The sequence below is a fragment of the Schistocerca nitens genome, chromosome 3 (genome assembly GCF_023898315.1).
Source record: "Schistocerca nitens isolate TAMUIC-IGC-003100 chromosome 3, iqSchNite1.1, whole genome shotgun sequence".
In the NCBI taxonomy this organism is placed as follows: Eukaryota; Metazoa; Arthropoda; class Insecta; order Orthoptera; family Acrididae; genus Schistocerca; species Schistocerca nitens.
Window position 1 is genome coordinate 205,753,102 of NC_064616.1, and position 21,185 is coordinate 205,774,286.

A 21,185-nucleotide genomic window follows, 5' to 3' on the forward strand; every position below is an offset into this window, starting at 1 on the left:
AACTGATTGACCCAGCTAACCATGGTCCTGAGATTCTATGCAACGTCTGTTAGAGTGTAATTCATCCCCTGACGTTTTCATATGAACGACGATTCTAGGCTACTATAGTATGCAGATGGGAATTATCGAGCTATAATGCGACACTATAGCTGGGTAGACTGCTGTAGAATTTGCCGAGTCTAGCCATACACAGCTGATTCATAAAGGCAAACTACCACTATGTCTGAGTATCGCCACGACTTAATTTGTGCTTGAGAAACAATTGCTCAGCAATGGGTGAATAACATCAACATCTCTGCATCCCACACACAACACAGAGCGATTATATGTCACTTGACCCTTGTGTCCACACTCAAAAAATTACACTTTGTTCTATAACCAGGTTACTGGGGTAACCCAACAAATATATTGTCGTACAGTCACGGTTGGCAACACTCAGCTCTGAGTACATACGAAATCGTTGCAACAAGGCGTTCTAATTGTTGCTGGCTACTGCTGCACATTATGAACTGTTTGCTACTGTGAACCTTAACTCTGGATTCTCATGGATGATAACCTGAAACACTCTAAATCTGAATACAGCTGATCACACGATGAAACGGAAGAAGAATATATTAGAAAGTTATTGTCTACTGTTGATGCAGAAAAGGATGAGGCTACAGATTTCAGCGACGAAGATTCTACAGACGAATGGACTCTCATTAAGGAAGATGCTACTGCTTCAGATATTGAAGATCCCATTGGTGCTTGTAGTGATACTGAAATCGAAAACTACGGTTGCAGGTTCGAATCCTGCCTCGGGCATGGATGTGTGTGATGTCCTTCGGTTAGTTATGTTTAAGTATTTCTAAGTTTTAGGGGACTGATGACCTCAGCAGTTAAGTCCCATAGTGCTCAGAGCCATTTGAACCATTTTTGAAATCGAAACAGAGGCAAGTGATAACAGTAGCGATGAAAATGACACAGCTCACGAAAACAATGAGGTGGTTGTGTCATCTGCAGGCATTCTACGCGGTAAAGGTGGAACTAAATAGCACAAGGAATCATTTGGGACAAGAAAGTCGCTGAAGCATAATATTTTGCGTGAAAGCGCTGGTCCCACACGTAGAACAAAACTTCTATAAAAGACACCTTCAAGGGCATATGTACAGAAGAAATGTGTGATATAACAGTACACGAAACCAACAGGAAGGTAAATCTGGTAGTCGCAAACTACACACATCAAAAAATGTTTTGCATCATCCCGGTTCACAGAGCTCCTGAAGATACACGTTGACTGTGGATATTGTATCACAGACACAGTCCCTTTGAGTGTTCAGATATGTCACTAAACCCGCCCAAAGACGTAAACAACCTAGCAAGAGCAGTGCCTATTAGACGGAGAGGGTCCGACAGCCGATCAGTTCCAGTCATTCCATCAGGAAGGAGGTTCACGGCTCGTGTTGTATGTAGTTCAACCATGACTAAACGGTCAATACCGCGGTTCGATAGCGTGCACATTGTTACTTTGTGCCAGGAAGGGCTCTCAACAAGGGAAGTGTCCAGGCGTCTCGGAGTGAACCAAAGTGCCGGCTGGAGTGGCCTTGCGGTTCTAGGCGCTTCAGTCCGGAACCGCGTGACCGCTACGGTCGCAGGTTCGAATCCTGCCTCGGGCATGGATGTGTGTGATGTCCTTAGGTTAGTTAGGTTTAAGTAGTTCTAAGTTCTAGGGGACTTATGACCTCAGCAGTTGAGTCCCATAGTGCTCAGAGCCATTTGAGCCAGTGAACCAAAGTGATGATGTTCGGACATGGAGGAGATACAGAGAGACAGGAACTGTCGATGACATGCCTCGCTCAGGCCGCCCAAAGGCTACTAATGCAGTGGATGACCGCTACCTACGGATTATGGTTTGGAGGAACCCTGATAGCAACGTCACCATGTTGAATAATGCTTTTCGTGCAGCCACAGGACGTCGTGTTACGACTCAAACGGTGTGCAATAGGCTGCATGATGCGCAACTTCACTCCCGACGTCCATCTTTGCAATCACGACACCATGCAGCGCGGTACATGTGGGCCCAACAACATGCCGAATGGACCGCTCAGGATTGGCATCACATTCTCTTCACCAATGAGTGTCGCATATGCCTTCAATCAGACAATCGTCGCAGACGTGTTTGGAGGCAACCCGGTCAGGCTGATCGCCTTAGACACACTGTCCAGCGAGTGCCGCAAGGTGGAGGTTCCCTGCTGTTTTGGGGTGGCATTACGTGGGGCCGACGTACGCCGCTAGTGGTCATGGAAGGTGCCGTAACGGCTATACGATACGTGAATGCCATCCTCCGACCGATAGTGCAACCATTTCGGCCGCATATTGGAGAGGCGTTCGTCTTCATGGACGACAATTCGCGACTCCATAGTGCACATCTTGTGAATGACTTCCTTCAGGATAATGACATCGCTAGGCTAGAGTGGCCAGTATGTTCTCCAGACATCGAACATGCCTGGGATAGACTGGAAAGGGCTGTTTATGGACGACGTGACCCATCAACCACTCTGAAGGATCTACGGCCAATCGCCGTTGAGAAGTTGGACAATCTGGACCAACAGTGGCTTGATGAACTTGTGGATAGTATGCCACGACGAATTCAGGCATGCATAAATGCAAGAGGACGTGCTACTGGGTATTAGAGGTACCGGTGTGTACAGCAATCTGGACCAACACCTCTGAATGTCTCGCTGTATCGTGGTACAACATGCAATGTGTGGTTTTCATGAGAAATAAAAAGGCGGAAATGAAGTTTATGTTGATCTCTACTGCAATTTTCTGTATAGATTCCGGAACTCTTGGAACCGAGGTGATGCAAAACTTTTTTGATGTGTGTATAACGGAAGTGGGGTAGCCACTGAAACTGAAGAATTAAATGTCTATGTTGATATAGTGATTACAGCCGGAATAAGAAAAAAATGGCTCTGAGCACTATGGGACGCAACATCTTAGGTCATAAGTCCCCTAGAACTTAGAACTACTTAAACCTAACTAACCTAAGGACATCACACACACCCATGCCCGAGGCAGGATTCGAACCTGCGACCGTAGCAGTCCCGCGGTTCCGGACTGCAGCGCCAGAACCGCTAGACCACCGCGGCCGGCCCGGAATAAGATTCTGTAACACTGAACACAAAAAGAAAATGTGGAAAACTAATACATTCCCATTGTATCGTGTAATCCTATTGATTCGTGCAAGCTTATACCTCAACAGGTTTTGGCAGGTAAATAGAGTTAGAAGATCTGACAACGTGAATACTAAGGCTGTGAGTTTGAAAAGTGACAAAGCTGCTGCAGTATCTGATATATCTGAAATGTTAAATTCAAATCTTCATAAAAACTGTGTGCCTTCTGATTGCCTAACTGCTGATGAGCAGCTTTTTCCTTACATCGGAAAGAGAAGATTGATTCAATACATCCCCTCAAAGCCAGCCAAATATGGCTTCAAAGGTTGTTGGATTTGCGATTGGCGAAATTCTTACTCAATAACTTGCTAAATTTACACAGGTAAATCTGCTTCTTGGAAGAGAAACTAATCAAAGAGAGAGAGAGTAGTAAGAGATTTACGTTACCATTTCAAAAAGTACTAGTAGAAACATAAAAACCGACAATTTTTTCACAACTCTACCATTAGCAGGTCCGTTGATGACTTGGGATTTGTCCATAGTTGGTACTGTGAAAAGAAACAAGCACTCTACACCGCCAGAAATGCAATCTTCCTCTTCACAACAAGAACTGTCATCGACATTTGGATTCGGTGAAGATAATGTTTCTCTGGTGTTCATATGTTACAAAGAAAAGGAAAACAGTTCTAACGTTACCCACTATGCATTATGAAGCATCCACTTCTGGTCCTCTTTCAGAGGAAGATGTTAATCATTACTGTAACAGCACAAAATGGGGCATTGATAACAGACAAGTTGTGTTCCCATTACAATATAAAAAGGAGGACACAGAGATGGTCACTAGCACACTTTTTACAACGTTCTAGATATCGCTTGCTTAGCGCCATACATTATTTACACAGAAAACAATCCTCAAGCAAAAAATGTGACACACACACGCAGACTGTTCTGGGAAAACATTTGGCACTGCCTTCCATTATCTGTAGATCATCTAATCCTAATTGCCTGAGAAAATTTTTCGTTGAATCAGGTATTCCTGAACAAGTGGAGCCACAGCCAAAATGAGATGCTCATGGACGGCTGAAAGTCGTTGGTGACTTTTCTATGCATATCTCAATCAAATAAATGGGAGAGGAAAGCAAGAAAAAGTTGCAAGAAACTTAAAAAACCAATATGTGATGATCATTGCCTAACAAAAACACTGTGTGGATTTTGTGAAAAAATAATTCCAAGTTTATCTCTCCACTGTAACGAGTAGCGAAAGTTTGTAGCTATATGATATTATGTAATTTACTCTGACCCATAGAGTAATGACCCATAGAGTAAAAAATTGATATATTTTCTATATATTTATGAATATCTCGGTCATAGAATGCATACCTTAAGAGCTACTGAGCACTTGTTTAGTTGAAGAGATGTGTTCCACAGTACAAAAGATGACGAAGTGCTGATAGAGCTGAATTTAGAGCCCATGTTGGCTGGACATTTTTGTAGTTTTTTGGTCAATACTACTACCTCTCAGAAGATGGAAAGCAAAAAGATTGCAGTAGAAGAGGTTCACTGTTAGAGGTATCTGAACGATTTTCACTCAGAACTTTCGACTCGGTCGTTTCTGGACCAGGCTCCCTTACGTCAGAATGATACATTTACTCTTCTCCTGAAAGTTTGTACCATCATCAAGGAATCACACTATAAGTATACATCTCCGTTCATTGTCAACAGTTATAAGACACCAATGGTGGATGTGGTGGGTTGGGGGGAGGAGTCGACATGAACGTTGGTGTGGCAGAGTGTATCACTTGTTTCTGGCGCCCACAACGCGGTCACAGTGTGCTGCGAAAGAAATTAAGTCGTTGGCAGAAAGATGCAAGCACAGGGCATGTTGTTGTTACTAACTGCCATATAAGGGGTCTCTGTCGTGTGTGTGGTGCAGTGGTGTTGATGCTATTCATCCACTGTTGCGCCAATTCTTTCACTGTCAGAAATTAAATCTGGGACGTTGTGGCAGTTTGGAGTTATGAATCGACAGCTTATGCTGCAAATTCTAGAACCGTCTGACCATTCCCACGCCCGGGTTCGATTCCCGGCGGGGTCAGAGATTTTCTCTGCCTCGTGATGACTGGGTGTTGTGTGATGTCCTTAGGTTAGTTAGGTTTAAGTAGTTCTAAGTTCTAGGGGACTGATGACCTTAGATGTTAAGTCCCATAGTGCTCAGAGCCATTTGACCCATTTTTCGTCTGACCATCTATGTCATTGCAATACAGCTCAATAATTCTCATGTGAATCTTGTTGTAGCCTAGAGGCATCGTTCATACGAAATGTAAGGGGCTACATTACTAATACACTGTGCAGGCGCTGCATATTATCACAGCACCTCGCTCAGCTTGGCGATGCTGCTGTTATTTTTATTTCTCTCTGTTTTAAGCATACAGTACATTGAAAAGCTCGTAAGTGTAGCCACTTTTCGCTTTTGTCAACAATGCATCAGCAGCTGATATATTGTACTCGTAACGAGTAGGAGATACTTGTCATTCTTTCACTGTTTACAGGTTGAATAACTCTTTCACTTGAGTGTGACTTATTCTAAACATTATTGCCAGCGTTTTGCGTTTCTTGTTCCACGTTCTGATAACTGCTCTTCCTTTAGTGTTAGCAGAAGCTGGAATCGAACGTGAACTGCATACATTAGCTGGCATCATTTTGAGCCCACATTTCCTGTCAATGTGTATGGTTTCCTGCAGAGTAGCCTTTCTCGATTTGGAACTTTAGATTGCTGGTAGCTTACAAAGTCTCCCTGGGCATATTCATGTTTTGGAATCAGTTTGTGTTGTTGTCTATTAGTGTGGTTCTCTTTTTGGGATAATGTAAATGACAGCAACCTGAAGAAACATATTTTCTGAGTCCATAATTATAATAAAGATGTGCTGCCTGCCCATAATGTTTGCAGCATAACCAATGGAGATGCTTCAAAAATGTGAACTGTGTGTGATGAATGAATTTTTTAGTTTTCAGTAGGCTTAAGACAGACAACAAACAAACAACTGTGACAGTTATTGGTTTATGACGTTTAGTTTGCAGCAGTGTATCTGAGTATTATTAGTAACTACTCTCTGGTCTATAAACCTAGCTACTGAAATGCGAGTAAGAGATTGACATATCCTTTGGGTATTCCAGCCCTTGGCAGATGCGTCTCCGAGACACCAGCTACGGCCACTTTCTAACCTGTTCAAGGAACAGGAGAGGGAAATATTCTAACACTTCGTTAGCTTTGAGGTAATGTGATCGCATGCAAATAAAAGCCTCTTTGGCGTGTGGTTCCAGTCTCGCTTAAGGATAGATTTTTAGCAGTTTTGTAACAGAGGTACAAGCAGCCACATAGAAAATCAATAAGGGAATCTTACGTATTTTGTTTATGATTTCATACTACTTGAGAATGAGCCAGGACAGTAAGTACACGCAGACCATTTTGAAGCTCAGAGAGTAATACCTTACTGATTCGTGCCGATACAGGCACATTCTAGTTAAAGATATCTTACGTTTTATTAAAATAGACTTTCGTCGTGTACTGTATGCTGTACAGTGTGATATGTAATTAGAAACAACAAGACTTGCATTTCACATAAAAATAATCATTAGATATGTGTTAATTAGCATATATCTGATGAATTTTATAATGCTGTAGGTGTTGGAAATGAACGAAAAAATAAAATGGAAAAAAGTACCCGAGTACCATTCTCCAATGCTATCGAGTGAGCCACCGTGCTTGGCGTCTAGAATTGCCTTAATTTAAAGAATTAGACTTCCTGAAGTTCCCCAGAAAACTTCAAAGTCGATTTTCTCGAGCATTCTTCAGAATTGCATCGAACTGCTTGGGATATTGATATTTGAGTCCTGAACTTCACATACCATAAATATAAAAAAAGCTGCAAGTGGAAGTGAATACCGCCATTGCTGAGCGCACATAGAAGTCGTCATGCACGACATACAGAACAGTATTTTCGTTTTTATGTGTTTTATTAGTTTCAGGCAGAGCCAGTTATAAACAAGGCATTGGTCTTCCATTGCAAAATATAAAACATAATTGAATAGGACAGTTAGTCTACAATGTAGATTAGTCTGATTGCACCATTACAATGAATGCCACAAAATTTTAACAATAGCCCAATATATATATACACAATGAAATGTAAGAAAAGTACCTAAAACTTTGAAGTTCTTTTTTTACAAAGACGGGTGAAATAGCAACTACATTCCGTAACGAAGCTATTTAAGGAGATAAGAGCTACTGTAAGAGAAAAATAACCCTTAATTTTAAAAATATTGCACAGTAAGGATGATTGTACTTATCACATTCTGTTAGTGTATGTACAATGTCCTCGTGAACGAAGCATTTTTGTTGAAAAGAATGCGAGCTAACATCCCAAAGATGTTCGGGCTCACATGCGGTTCCTCTTCCTCGAAATGACTTGGCTCAAACCCGTCTAGGGGTTGAACCGCACATGTCGCATTACAAGATATAAATAAGACACTTGTGACCCTTTGGTTAAATTGTCTGGCTGATGGCAAGTTTGCGAGATTGTATGAAACATACAACGTTAATATAACATATAACAACGTTAATATAACATATAACAACAGTAACAACAATATCGGGAGCTAAATTAACGGCCCATAAAATGATGTAGACCACACAGTTACGATTTGGTTAGAATAATGTTTATTCGGAAAGCAAACTAATAGCGAAAGTGGTCGAATTTAGAATTAATATTACACTCGAGCGCATATCCATTTGACACAGTTCGATCATTCACAGTCTCATCGCGAATTACAAGTCCAATACTCCACCTAGTTAATATCGCGAAAAGTTAGAATTCACACCAGGCGCGTCGCTGCTCAGCGCTCAGAGACACCACACAACGCGAAATTTTCTACGTCGTTTCACTTCCTAGCTACCTTAAGACCGACCGTCCGCTTCCCGTCCCCACCTGCACTGTCCCTCTACCCGTCCCCGGCCGCGTTTCCCGCGCGCAGAACATCCTCGCTCAACTGGCTAGTGCAGTTCCCTTTCCTGAAGCCGTCCATCTCATTGGCTACAGCTTATTCTACATTATTTTGCATTTTAACATACTTAAATAATCAAAGCTTGACCACTTTCACGTTCTAAAGAAATTAACAATAATATCCATTACATAATAAACGTTAAATTCTTTTACATAAAACCAAAACAATTTCTTTCTTAGCTTTGAATGCCTGGCCAGTAGCCTTGCACCAATCCACTTTCTGATACATAAATAAAGAACAAAAGTAACTATTATGCACTAAACTTTATAGTAAATATTCAATTACCTAGTGAATCAACACGGTGTCATGATGTCATCGTTCAATGTGTTTTGTGTGGAGGAAATGATGATCTGATGATTAACTGAAAATACTGATCCTTTAAATTTACTATATATTTTAAACAAATGAAGTTACAGAGTTGATATTTACAACATCTGTCATTTTAATGATGCTCTTCTATATGAACTGTCGATAGTTGAGATCGACCAAAGCGTTCAGATTTTAGCATTCAGGTCTTTGTTACAAAACTTGTTAATTTCACTTTAACAGTAAATCCTAAACTATTACAGATATGATCAATATTCAGGTTTTATTGGGATCAAAACGAAAATTTATGAAGCACAGTAGATTAAAATTACTGTGGCTTCATTCCCTGAATTACTACAGAATTAAATAGTTTTCATAAATGTTTCCCTTTATGGCCGATCTTAGGTCCGCCATATTTAACACTGCTATGTGTCCCTGGCCACAAAAGCCTTCTACTGGGTTTCCTTATGACGTGGGATCTCGTCTGTCTCACTCGCACACTACAGCGCTTTGGCTCCAATAGACAATAGACGCCTGTGAATCTCCCCCTATCGTGGCGAATCTACGCTCTTTGTGGCACACGGTCCTGGACGACAGTTCGTTTCACAATTCCTGAAGGCTGACATTTTCGGTCAAATACAAACATTTCGCGTAATTATTGACCAAATTCACTAATTAAAATGCTGTCATAATCTACTCATTATGATGTATAATCCAGTTTAACACAATAAGACAGGTATTACACTTAGAAACTGCATGTTTCTTTTGAGGCAGTGTAACAGGTGGCCCGCAAATACCTACACTATTTCTACCCATTGTTTGAGAATGAGAACACTTGGCTACTCCCAACACATTTTACGCATCATTTCGAGCCTTTATGAACCGTTTTATCGCTGAGACTCCACACAAAATGATGAAAGGAAGAAAGTTTATCGCTTATTACGCTTTCCCTGTAAAACTTCAGCACTGAACATGAAGTTTTAAATTATTACTTCTCTACTAACGACACAGTCTGCAGCCAGTATGCTCGTATATCACTGAATATACCGGCAAAATTATATTATTGTACGACACACAGTACAGGCGATACATCACAGGCAGTTAGAAATTTGAAAAACTAGCTTCTGCTTGCAGTGGTGCACAGTAAATCTTCAACATCAGGTATGAAGTTTTATCATTTCTTTATTACTACTACTTCTATTTGCAACACACCTTACTCAGAAAATTACACTTTTCTTTTTGTAAAGAGTATACTTGTCTTACAGGTTTCTCTCATCCACGATTCATCGAGATAAAATATTTCTCTGCCTGCTTCCCTGAAGTTCTTCATGAAACGAGATCGCCAGTGCACAATGTCTGGACGTTCTAACAACACATTCCTCTTGTTTTCCACCTTACGCCATATGAATCCCATACACAAAGTACTTTTCTCAGCGAGACAATACTCCACTTCCAGCCTATTTTGTCGTGCAAAACTGGAAGCAGTGTTCGCAGGCTCGGCACAATCTTCCGCACTGAATAAAATTCCGCTATCGTGTCGCGAATGACACGCTGGTTGAAATCATCGATCATTAGTTCGATTTCTCCACTTCTTTTCCTAAGTTAAAAAGAGAGACAAATATTTATAAGAAAATGCCTTCTGGACTGCACGTATTTTTTTGAATTTGGAAATGTACTGTAATATGAATGTTTTTCGAAATAATACAGTAACCAGTGGTGCTTCCATGCAAAGCAATACAGTAGCAAGGAAAAATGAAATATAAGGTAATTCGGACGAAATAGGGGGCTCCTTTAAAGTGGTCGCGAACAAAATATCTGAAATGGAAACTCACCTTTTCTTGCCAGGCGTTTGTGGTGATACGCCAGGATGATTCTTGGAAAACTGTTTGAATCTTCCAATGCTACGCATGCTTTGTCCTGTGTATGTAGCAGCTCACTGAAGATTTGTAAATGGGGTGAAGGAATTTTTTCTGCTCCCTTTCCCTTTCGCAGCATTCAATCACACGCAATATAATTTTGCGAGCATCGCTACGTAATACTGGTTTCCTTCTAACCGTAGGCCTACCGGTAGGGGTTGTTGACGACTCCCGAGATGGGCCAGCAACTTCCTCTTCACTAATTTTGATAATGTTTAGCACAACTGCAGAATAAAAACACGCAGAACAGTACAGCGCAAAACAATAACGAAGCAGACGACAATGGCTACCTTGTACAACACAGTTAGCTACGTAATGTTGGCAGCAGTCGAAACTGCGTGCCTACCGAAGCCTCCCGACGTTTACCGACCTCTACCGATTTAGGACTAGGGAGAGGTCTGCCATCTAAAAGTTTACACAATGTAAAGATGTCGGGACAACAGAAAGCGTTTTGTGTTCTACGTTTTGCGCCATGCGGGTCAGTAATAACTGTTCAGCGTGACTTTCTTACTAGGTATGGTGTGGATCCTCCTACAGCGGAGAGCATTAGACGATGGCATGAACAATTCCGAGAAACATTGTATACAGGCAAATCACTGGGCCGTCCCCGAGTGTCTGGCACAGGCGTCGAACGCATCCGCCATAGTTTCACAATGAGTCCGCAGAAATCCGTTCGCGGTGCAGCTCGACAACATGCCCCTGAAGTCCATCTGGCGTGCACTGCGTCGACGTTCACATGAAACCATACAAAATTCAGCTACTGCAAGCTCTTCGTGAGGGTGATAAAGTGTGGAGTTCTGTAATTTCGTTCCTGGCAACATGGAGGATGACAGTTTTCTTCCACACTTAGTGTTTAGTGATACGGCAACATTCCATTTAAAAGGAAAGGTGAACCACCATAATGTGATAATATAGGGTACTGAACAACCACATGAAGTTGTACAACACGAGAGGGACCCTCCAAAATTTAATGTGTTTAGTGCAATTTCACAGGTAGCACATATCTCGATATGCTTGAGAACTTTCTTTTCCCACAGCTGGAGACTGATTCGAACGACTTCATTTACCTACAGGATAGGGCACCGCCAAACTGACATCTGGAAGTGCGGGAATTTTTAAATCAAAGGCTTACTGAACGATGGATCGGTCGCACAAAATGACTCAGCCTTATATTACTGGCTTCCAAGGACCTGACTGTATGCGATTATTTCTTGTGAGTGTTTATAGAAGACTCTGTTTGTGTGTCTCCGTTACCAACAACAATGAATGAACTGAAACATCACGTAACAACAGCTGTGGAAGCTGTAGCTCAAGACATGCTCGCTGCAGTGTGGGAACAATTTGAATACAAAATTGACACATTGCATGCATCTCAAGGGGGGCATATTGAACACCTATGAAAAGGTATGGAAAAAAAAAACACTTTCTGAGTTTCCTATCCATCAAAAAACAAAATTCATTGTATATGTTTATTAGCTTCAGAAATACAGATGTGCTAAATCGGATGATTCTTTTTGATACACCCTGTATATTCCTTCACTATTTACAACAGTCTGTCAACGCTGGGATAAGTTTCGATTCCGCGACTGTAGAAATTGCGTGATTTTGAGACGAAGGAATCGTCGAGCAGTGGTCGGAGCGCATTTTCAACAGGAAAGGAAGGTTGTTCAAATGGTTCAAATGGCTCTAAGCACTATGGGACTTAGCATTTGAGATGATCAGTCCCCTAGACTTAGAAACTACTTAAACCTAACTAACCTAAGGACATCACACACATCCATGCCCGAGGCAGTATTCGAACCTGCGAGCGCAGCAGCAGCGCGGTTCCGGACTAAAGCGCCTAGAACCGCTCGGCCACAGCAGCCGGTGAAGGTTGTTCGACAGAGAGAAGAAAAGGTGAATGTCTGAGGGCGCAAGATCAAGTGAATAACGTGGATGCGAAATGACTTCTCAGCCCAACTCCTGTGTAGTTTTTTTGTTAAAAAATGTTCAAATGTGTGTGAAATCTTATGGGACTTAACTGCTAAGGTCATCAGTCCCTAAGCCTACACACTACTTAACCTTAATTATCCTAATGACAAACACACACACCCATGCCAGAGGGAGGACTCGAACCTTCGCCGGGACCAGCCGCACAGTCCATGACTGCAGCGCCAGAGACCGCTCGGCTAATCCTACGCGGCTAGTTTCTTTTTTTTTTTTTGTGTGTGTGAGTCAAACCGAATGCGGGCGGGAGTAGCATCACTTCACGCAGTCTTCTTGGGCGTTGTTCTTGGATTACGTCAGCGGGACGTCTCAGTTTTTGACAACACATGTTAGCAGTGATGATTGCACCTCGGGGAAGCAATGCGTAGTACACCACACAGTGCTGTTCCGCCAAATGCATAACATTATCTTGTGTGGATGCGCGCAGCAACTGGAATACCAACATGCAAGACAAAAACGTTGCGAACTTATGCACCAACCTAATAGTTCAGGAGGTATGTCATAAAAATTGAGATGCGTCACAATGTTGCGTTTACTTAAGATGGAGCGCAAATTACCCAAACTATGTTCATCCAGTGTTTCATAATGAGAACATTTAGCCACTTCCAAAAAACTTTAAGCATAATTTCAAACCTTTTCTAAAATTTTTCTCGTTTACATAAGACGGTGAGTCAAATGAAAACCTTAAATATTTTTTAAAAACTATTTATTGTGCAGAAGTGGTACAAAGCTTTATCACTTTTCAACATAATCTCCCCCACGCTCAGTGCAAGTCCTCCAGCGCTTACAAAGTGCATAAATTCCTTTAAAAAAAATTATTTTGGTAGTCCGCACAACCGCTCATGCACCGCGTGACGTACCTCTTCATCAGAACAGAATCTGTAAACATGCTGCAACGTCATTCAGTGTCACTCGGCGGTTTTCCTTCACTATGGCTTCAACTGCTGCATTGTTCTGTGGAATCACAACTCGTTGTGCCTGACCTGGACGAGGAGCATCTTCCACTTAAGTCACATCATTTGCGAACTTCCTACTCCATTCGTAGACTTGCTGCTGTGACAAACATGCATCACCGTACTGAATCTTCATCCGTCGATGAATTTCAATAGGTTTCACACCTATACTACGCAAAAACCGAATAACAGAACGCTGTTCTTCCCTGGTGCAAGTCGCAAGTGTGGCGCCTTTATACTACTACTACGACGGTATGTGTGCATCTGCACTATGCTGCCACCTACAGGCCATTCTGCACGCTGTTTGTAGCACGCTTACCAACTTACAGGATAACGGCGCGAAGTTTCGATTTGTTATTACAAATTAAAGGTTTTCATTTGACTCACCCTCGTAGTTAACATCAAACATTTAACAGATTTTTGTAAAGCAATGAGACTTTTGAAGCTGTCATATGCATGGAATTTAGATTCTTTAAAGAATCGGAGGTTTGCGGGTAAACTATTAAGAACTGAGAAAGGAAAAGCTAAAAACGTCACGGACACAAACTGGTTATGACCTGCCGCAAGGAACTATCCCATTCGTCATTTGAAATGTTTTAAAAAGGCACGAAAGTAATAAGCTACGAGCGGAAAGTTGAAATTTTTGAGTATAACTGTTTCAAACTTTTGAAACTTGGCGAGCAGCGTATAATTACTTTTGGTGCACTGTACAGCAGGATAGCAGTTTTTAACGAACAGACACGAATAGAAAAATGATTAGCGCGATAAAGACAGCACTGAAAATTTAAGCGACCGAGAGAGAGATGTGATTCAAGTATTGTGGGGTTCTTGTACGTTAAGCTAAACCGAATGCGTATGATAAAGAAGTTGCCATAGCAGATATATGGTGACGCCCAAAGTTGGCTGACAGATGCAAAAGATCGGGATGTGGTTGGTTGATTTTGGGGAAGGAGACCAGACATCGAGGTCATCGGTCTCATCGGATTAGGGAAGGAGGGGCAAGGAAGTCGGCCGTGCCCTTTGAAAGGAACCATCCCGGCATTTGCCTGGAGCGATTTAGGAAAATCACGGAAAACCTAAATCAGGATGGCCGGACGCGAGATTGAACCGTCGTCCTCCCGAATGCGAGTCCAGTGTCTAACCACTGCGCCACCTCGCTCGCCGATCGGGATGTGGCACTCGGCGAAGCTCTGAGCAGGAATTTCCAGGTCGTTGGGGACGGCTTTTCGGATCTTCAGGCCGATACTGTGGAAATCAAATTTCACACCTTCGAATAATCCTACAAAAATTTCAGATACGCCAACATGCTTGCGTCAAAGAGACAAAATAATTGCCGATAACTGTACTTAGAATGGTAGGGAAGTTACGAAAGGAGGAGGAGATTAGTGTTTAACGTCCCGTCGACAACAAGTTACGAAAGTTACTTCAACTTTTATAAGTATAAAAGTTAACAGCACACAGCCTTCACAACCAGCGAGGTGTCAACTGCTAGCTGAGGGTGCCACTCATCACCATTAATCACCTAGCGTACAATCAGTATTAGCGCATATTTTTAATTATGTCTGATTATAAAAAAGTTGCCAGAACTTTGAATCCTCCACATATATAAGTACTCGTAAAATAGATACAGCAATGTGTAGCCCCAAACAAACTCTTTCGCCTATTTAGTAGTTAATCGAGTAATTACTGTATTACATTAAAGAAGACGCACTCGAATATATGTATGGAGCACAAGTGAAAAGGTCTCTATGTAAGCTGGCCATGTTTATTTACAATAAATATTTAAAGATGTTTCTGTTGTTTGAAATGATGGACATGTGTATGAAAATTACATATTTCATTTGTTTATTAACGAAGTAACACACTTAGAATGATGTGTGAGGTGGGAAAACGATAACGAGGAGAGGAGCTGCTCCCAACATATTAACAATTAGAATAGCGGAGCTCGGTTAAGTGCAAGAGTAAATCAATTCGAACGACGGAAAGCTCTCGATCTGTCGCGACTTGCCACTCACTGAGGTAGGATCTGTAACGTTCAGATGACAGTTTTTGGGTGACGTGCCATGGCAAACTTTTTTTGTACATCAGCTGGTGACAGGTTGCGGTCGTACCGTGATACAATATGGCTGTGAGCCGATAATTCAAACTTTTACGAGTTTGAAACTCTGAACATCTGTAAGGTCTTGGAAATATTTGTGCTGCTTTAGAATGAAAAAGAATAAATGTTTTTAAGTCGTCCGTTCACTTTTTATTGGATACAATCATTGATCCTTCAGACTCTGCGTCATTTAATCTTTAAATGAGTCTGATTTAAGACTGATTCGATCGTACATCCCTGGGACGAAGAAAACTAGGGTATCATATTCGTCCATTGCTCTCGTTTCGTACAACCTGGCAAGCCAAAAACCCTGCAAACAGGCCGAAAATAGCAAAGGAAAGAAAAACAGAAATACTTTCTGCTCTATGCGCACTTCTGTAAATTTTCAAATATGGCAGGCGAATAGAGCTTCTACTTGGAAACAATGTGAGATTCGTAGTTATCATCTATACTTGCCCTACAGTACTTGTGCATAGAATGGTGGTTTAACAAGGTTGTCAGGAGACAGGAGTCGTGAATTTACTCCTAGGGCTCTGAAGAGAAGAGTGCACAGTATTAATTCCACTCGCAAGTCGTCTTCTGAAACACGACCTAGTTCAGACTGATGTTAGTCAGAGGTACCTAGATGACTAAGCAGCGCCAGAAATGAGTAAATGTGATTTAGTACTAGTGTAAGCAACAGAGGAAGGAAATCAGAGTTGACGACGAGATCATTAGAGACAGAGCACACGAGCTCAGATCGCAAGGAAATCGGCCACTTTCTCACGGAAATTACGGAAAAGCTGCCTACATCTGGGTGGCCGAAAATGTATTTGAGCACCCGTTCATAGATTGATAAACCTGCACAAATCGAAAAAAAACAGCATCTGTCGGACTAAGCTCAAAATTTCCGTTCAAATGCGTTTGACTCGGCCCTAACATTATGTTCGAGCGTAGACTCTTCGTGCAGTTACGAACGTATTGTGTAACTGAAAGATCAAAGGAACGTTTAACTGTATCTTAGTTAATGCTAATCAAGATGTATCCACGAACTACTGAACGTCCAAGTAATTTTAATTAACACTTGCCTTTGGTTCTACGTGGTTTTCAGTTAATAGGCATATTGTTGCAACAGGAGTATTTAACTTGACTCGTTCTGTGGTCTGACTTTATCTGTTAGATATTTGAACAACGTGCAGTATAATCTAGATAACTATTCTACGAAAACTGTCAAAAAATATTTATAACTTATGCCACAGAGTGGAAAGACACCCAATTTTATCATCGTCAAAAGACTGATGGCTGCGACAAGACACTGGAAGGTATTCGTTTTCAGATAGCAGATCGTCCATGCCGATTTACGCACATTACAGTTTGTCGTAAATCATTAAGAACGAGAGCGAGCTTCTGTCCTTCCTCCAGGCTTGTCTCCTTACAAAACCTCTGATAAATCATTCATGGCGTCTTTAGAGCGGTTTAGGCCTTGTATGTTAAAAATAATCCATGGGTATTGGAGCCTTATTTTCGATGTACAATGACGCTTAGCAAGCCCCCTTCAGTTGAGTGGCGGAGAGTACTACAGGAACTACTAGGGTGGTGCATTACTGGAGATAGTGAGTGGAGCTGTGGACGCCAGAAAATGGATTGGCAAGTGGAGAAATTGGAACATTTCCGACATGTTCCTCTGTTTGATTTAAATAGAAGGGTGACAGCAGAAACATTTGCGCCGTGTATAGCGAGAAGAAATGCAGTTGATAAACGGGGTATTTATTGGACAAATATATTATACTAGAACTAACATGTGCTTACAATTCCAACGCAATTTGGGTGCATAGATCATGAGAAATCAGTACCCACAACAACCACCTCTGGCCGTAATAACGGCCTTGATACGCCTGGGCATTGAGTCAAACAGAGCTTGGATGGAGTGTGCAAGTACAGCTGCCCATGCAGCTTCAACACGATACCACAGTTCATCAAGAGTAGTTACTGGCGTATTGTGACGAGCCAGTTGCTCGGCCACCATTGACCAGATGTTTTCAATTGGTGAGAGATCTGGCGAATGTGCTGGCCAGGGCAGCAGTCGAACATTTTCTGTATCCAGAAAGGCCCGTACAGGACCTGCAACATGCGGTCGTGCATTATCCTGCTGAAATGTAGGGTTTCGCAGGGATCGAATGAAGGGTAGAGCCACGGGTCGTAACACATCTGAAATGTAGCGTCCACTGTTCAAAGGTCCGTCAATGCGAACAAGAGGTGACAGAGACGTGTAACCAATGGCACCCCATACCATCACGCCGGGTGGTATGCCAGTATGGCGATGACGAATACACGCTTCCAATGTGCGTTCATCGCGATGTCGCCAAACACGGATGCGACCATCATGATGCTGTAAACAAAATCTGGATTCATCCGAAAAAATGACGTTTTGCCATTCGTGTATCCAGGTTCGTCGTTGAGTACACCATCGCAGGCGCTCCTATCTGTGATGCAGCATCAAGGGTAATCGCAGCTATGGTCCCCGAGCTGATAGTCCATGCTGCTGCAAACGTCGTCGAACTGTTCGTGCAGATGGTTGTTGTCTTGCAAACGTCCCCAACTGTTGACTCAGTGATCGAGATGTGGCTGCACGATCTGTTACAGCCATGCGGATAAGATGCCTGTCATCTCGACTGCTAGTGATACGAGGCCGTTGGGATCAAGCACGGCGTTCTGTATTACCCTCTTGAACCCACCGACTCCATATTCTGCTAACAGTCATTGGATCTCGACCAAACTGAACTTAAAGTCGAAAAATCACTGTGAATTAATATGCCGCAAAAGAGTAAACCTTCACGTGAAGCACGTCTCTCAAAAAATGGCTCTGAGCACTATGGGACTCAACTGCTGTGGTCATCAGTCCCCTAGAACTTAGAACTACTTAAACCTAACTAACCTGAGGACAACACACACATCCATGCCCGAGGCAGGATTCGAACCTGCGACCGTAGCAGTCGCACGGTTCCGGACTGCGCGCCTAGAACCGCGAGACCACCGCGGCCGGCAGCACGTCTCTCGCTGCAGACACTACACGCTAGCCAAAGAAACCCTCAAGCAATAGCAAAGCGCGCCTTTCAGTTTGATCTGTCTCCTTCGTTACTTCAACTTTGAACGATTCCAAACTGACGAAAATCAGTCAGGAACTCGTCGGACGAGAATTTTGTAGGCGTCATGCCTCGTAGATGAAATACACTTTCTCAGAATTCGTCGAAGGTATCTCAACCTACGGTCTGCCTTCCCCACTACCAGATTTATACGCGTACTATGGGGCACAATAAGAACTGAGCCAGTCCGATGGATAGATTGTCTTCAAATCTGCACGTTATTGCCGCCGAAGACCTGGTGCAGCGCCACCTTTGGTGCCGTGATTTCGTGGTCTTTTGGGCTCTTGGCTGGCAGATGATTAGAAGCCTAACCCTCTGTGACGTAAGACTGTGATTTGAGTGTCATCATTTGTTTAGCATTGCCGCACCGATATTTGCAAACGACGAACTGACAATTTTGATTGGAGTTGCCACGTGTGGTGATCAAGTTCGGCAGACTACTACCTCACAGGGTGTACCGGTTCTGTGTACACTGATTTGACGCCATTTTCAATCTGCAGCAAGTTGACCGTTTGGTCGTTAATGACAGACACAAGTTTTGGAACTAATATAAGCACGTTGGATAAGTCGCTCCGCTGCACTCATAAAAGGTGACCATGACATATGTTCGAGCTATCTGCGTGTTAATAGCATAATTAAATGTTAATACTTTAGTCGAGCTAGACTCTACTAGATACAATTGTTTTGAAGCGTTTCTTTAAAAAGATTTCTCTTGAAAGTGCCCATAAGACAGTACATTTTTGTAAACAGTGTATTGCACAGTACGTGGCTTTTACGCTACTTCCTGCGCTCTGTGTTGTGCTAAGCAAAAAGAGAAGGGTTTATAAAATAGTTCCGTTTCTCTCAGCTATCAGTTTTACTAGTTTTATTGTACGTTCTTTTAACAGTTCTGCTACTGAACTAGAATGGTTTAAGCTATTACTCTGAAGGTTTGTAGTTCGTCACTCACTGATTACTACTCTGTTTTTAAATGATCCAGTGTCAGGATGATTTTGCTCATTCTTGCTTGCATTAATAAGATGTATCTGATGACTTTTTTAAGTGTAATCTTTTCCCTGTTTTGGTTCTATTATCGAAGTACAGCTGATCGTTTTTACCCATGGGCGGACCATGGGCGGAGGCGAAGACTAAACTGGCTTCCGAACTGCTAAGATGAGTTTTATGTCCGAAAAAACAGACACCACACTGAATCCACAGCTGTGATACATTATATGTAAAGTGAACATAGAGAGGGGAAGAAAGGAAAGGAAAGGAACTAGTGATGTCATCTGCATACGGACATCACGCGGAATCAGCGGCGACGTGTAAAATGTGTGCCACGCCTGGATTCGAACCCGGGGCCTCCTGCTTACTAGGCAGGTGCGTCAACCTACTGCGCCATCCGGACACTGTGATTATAGCTACTTCACCGATTATCTCGGCCGACCAACAATCCCACCCAAGCCACCTATCCGCAGTACCTGTCCATTCTCTCCATACTCACTACCCAGATTCCCGCGGCAGGTCGGACATACTTGTGTTTCCGCACTGAAGAAGTTGGATTCGTTGCCCACCGAGACGAATCAATTATATGAATGTGTTGAGTCTGTTCTTTCGGACATGTGGATAGGTGGCGCTGGGTGGGAATTTGGGTCAGCCAAGAAGCGTGCCGACATAGTCCGTGCAGATGTGATAACCAGTGTTCGGCTGGTGCAGTAGGTTAACGCACCCGCCAAGTAAGCAAGAGATCCCAGGTTCGAATCCCAGTCTGGCACACATTTTCACTCGTCACCGTTGATTCCGTGTAAAGTCCCGATGCAGCTGACATCACTAGTCCGTTTCCTTTCTTCCCCCTTCCACCTTCAATTTACATACAATGAAATTTTTTATTGTTAAATTCGAGAGTATTCAAGAATTCAGATTAAAGTCACTCCTGTTAGGCTTATTGACTTGAAGATTTTTAAGACAGCTGGGTCATGCTGGTTCACTTTGTGTAAATATTTAAAATGTCACTTGTGAAGTGATGGAAATTATAAATTCAATAAACGTTTGTCAAATATATTTTAAATTAAAGTTTTTCGGTGGCCTGGTACGTACCAATCACTCAAATTCTCATTAGCAATGTCGGTAGCACTTTATACTTCTGAGGGGAGACAAACGAATTTAACCGTACCGACGATAACTGCCTATGATCGGTAAACAGTGACAAGTCGCAATTTAACAAACTATCCGAATGTTTTCATTCCCCTCATGTATTAATGAGCTAAAAATGCTAGAAAGGTACGACACTTTTTTACAGTTAGTTCTGTTTAACAGTAGACCAAATACTTACCAAGGCAGTATCAGCTCCACCAACGATGGTGATTCCTAGGTTTGTGGATAACCGTGGTATCTCTATATGGCTGATTTCTCCTTCTAGCACAGGCAGTCGTGTGATACCTGTAACAACGGAAGATAGGACTACTTGAGTAATCATCGCTACTTACGCTACAGGACTCTGTAATACATATTCTTACTGGTGGAGAAACAAACACTTTAACACCAGCTATTCATTTAATTGCTAAGTGACTCTAGTAGGGAAACGTCATGTTGAAAAACAAAGTATCATA

The 21,185-nt window shown here is 42.3% G+C and overlaps 1 protein-coding gene across 2 annotated transcripts in view; it reads right to left on the reverse strand.

The window, feature by feature from the left end:
• LOC126248152 (ligand of Numb protein X 2-like) overlaps positions 1-21,185 on the reverse strand; it is a 462,639-nt gene that overhangs the window by 83,210 nt on the left and 358,244 nt on the right. For both annotated transcript variants that reach the window (XM_049948888.1, XM_049948889.1), the window contains one exon: positions 20,909-21,015. In XM_049948888.1, the coding sequence (XP_049804845.1) occupies positions 20,909-21,015 (107 nt within the window). The remainder of the gene's footprint in view (positions 1-20,908; positions 21,016-21,185) is intronic.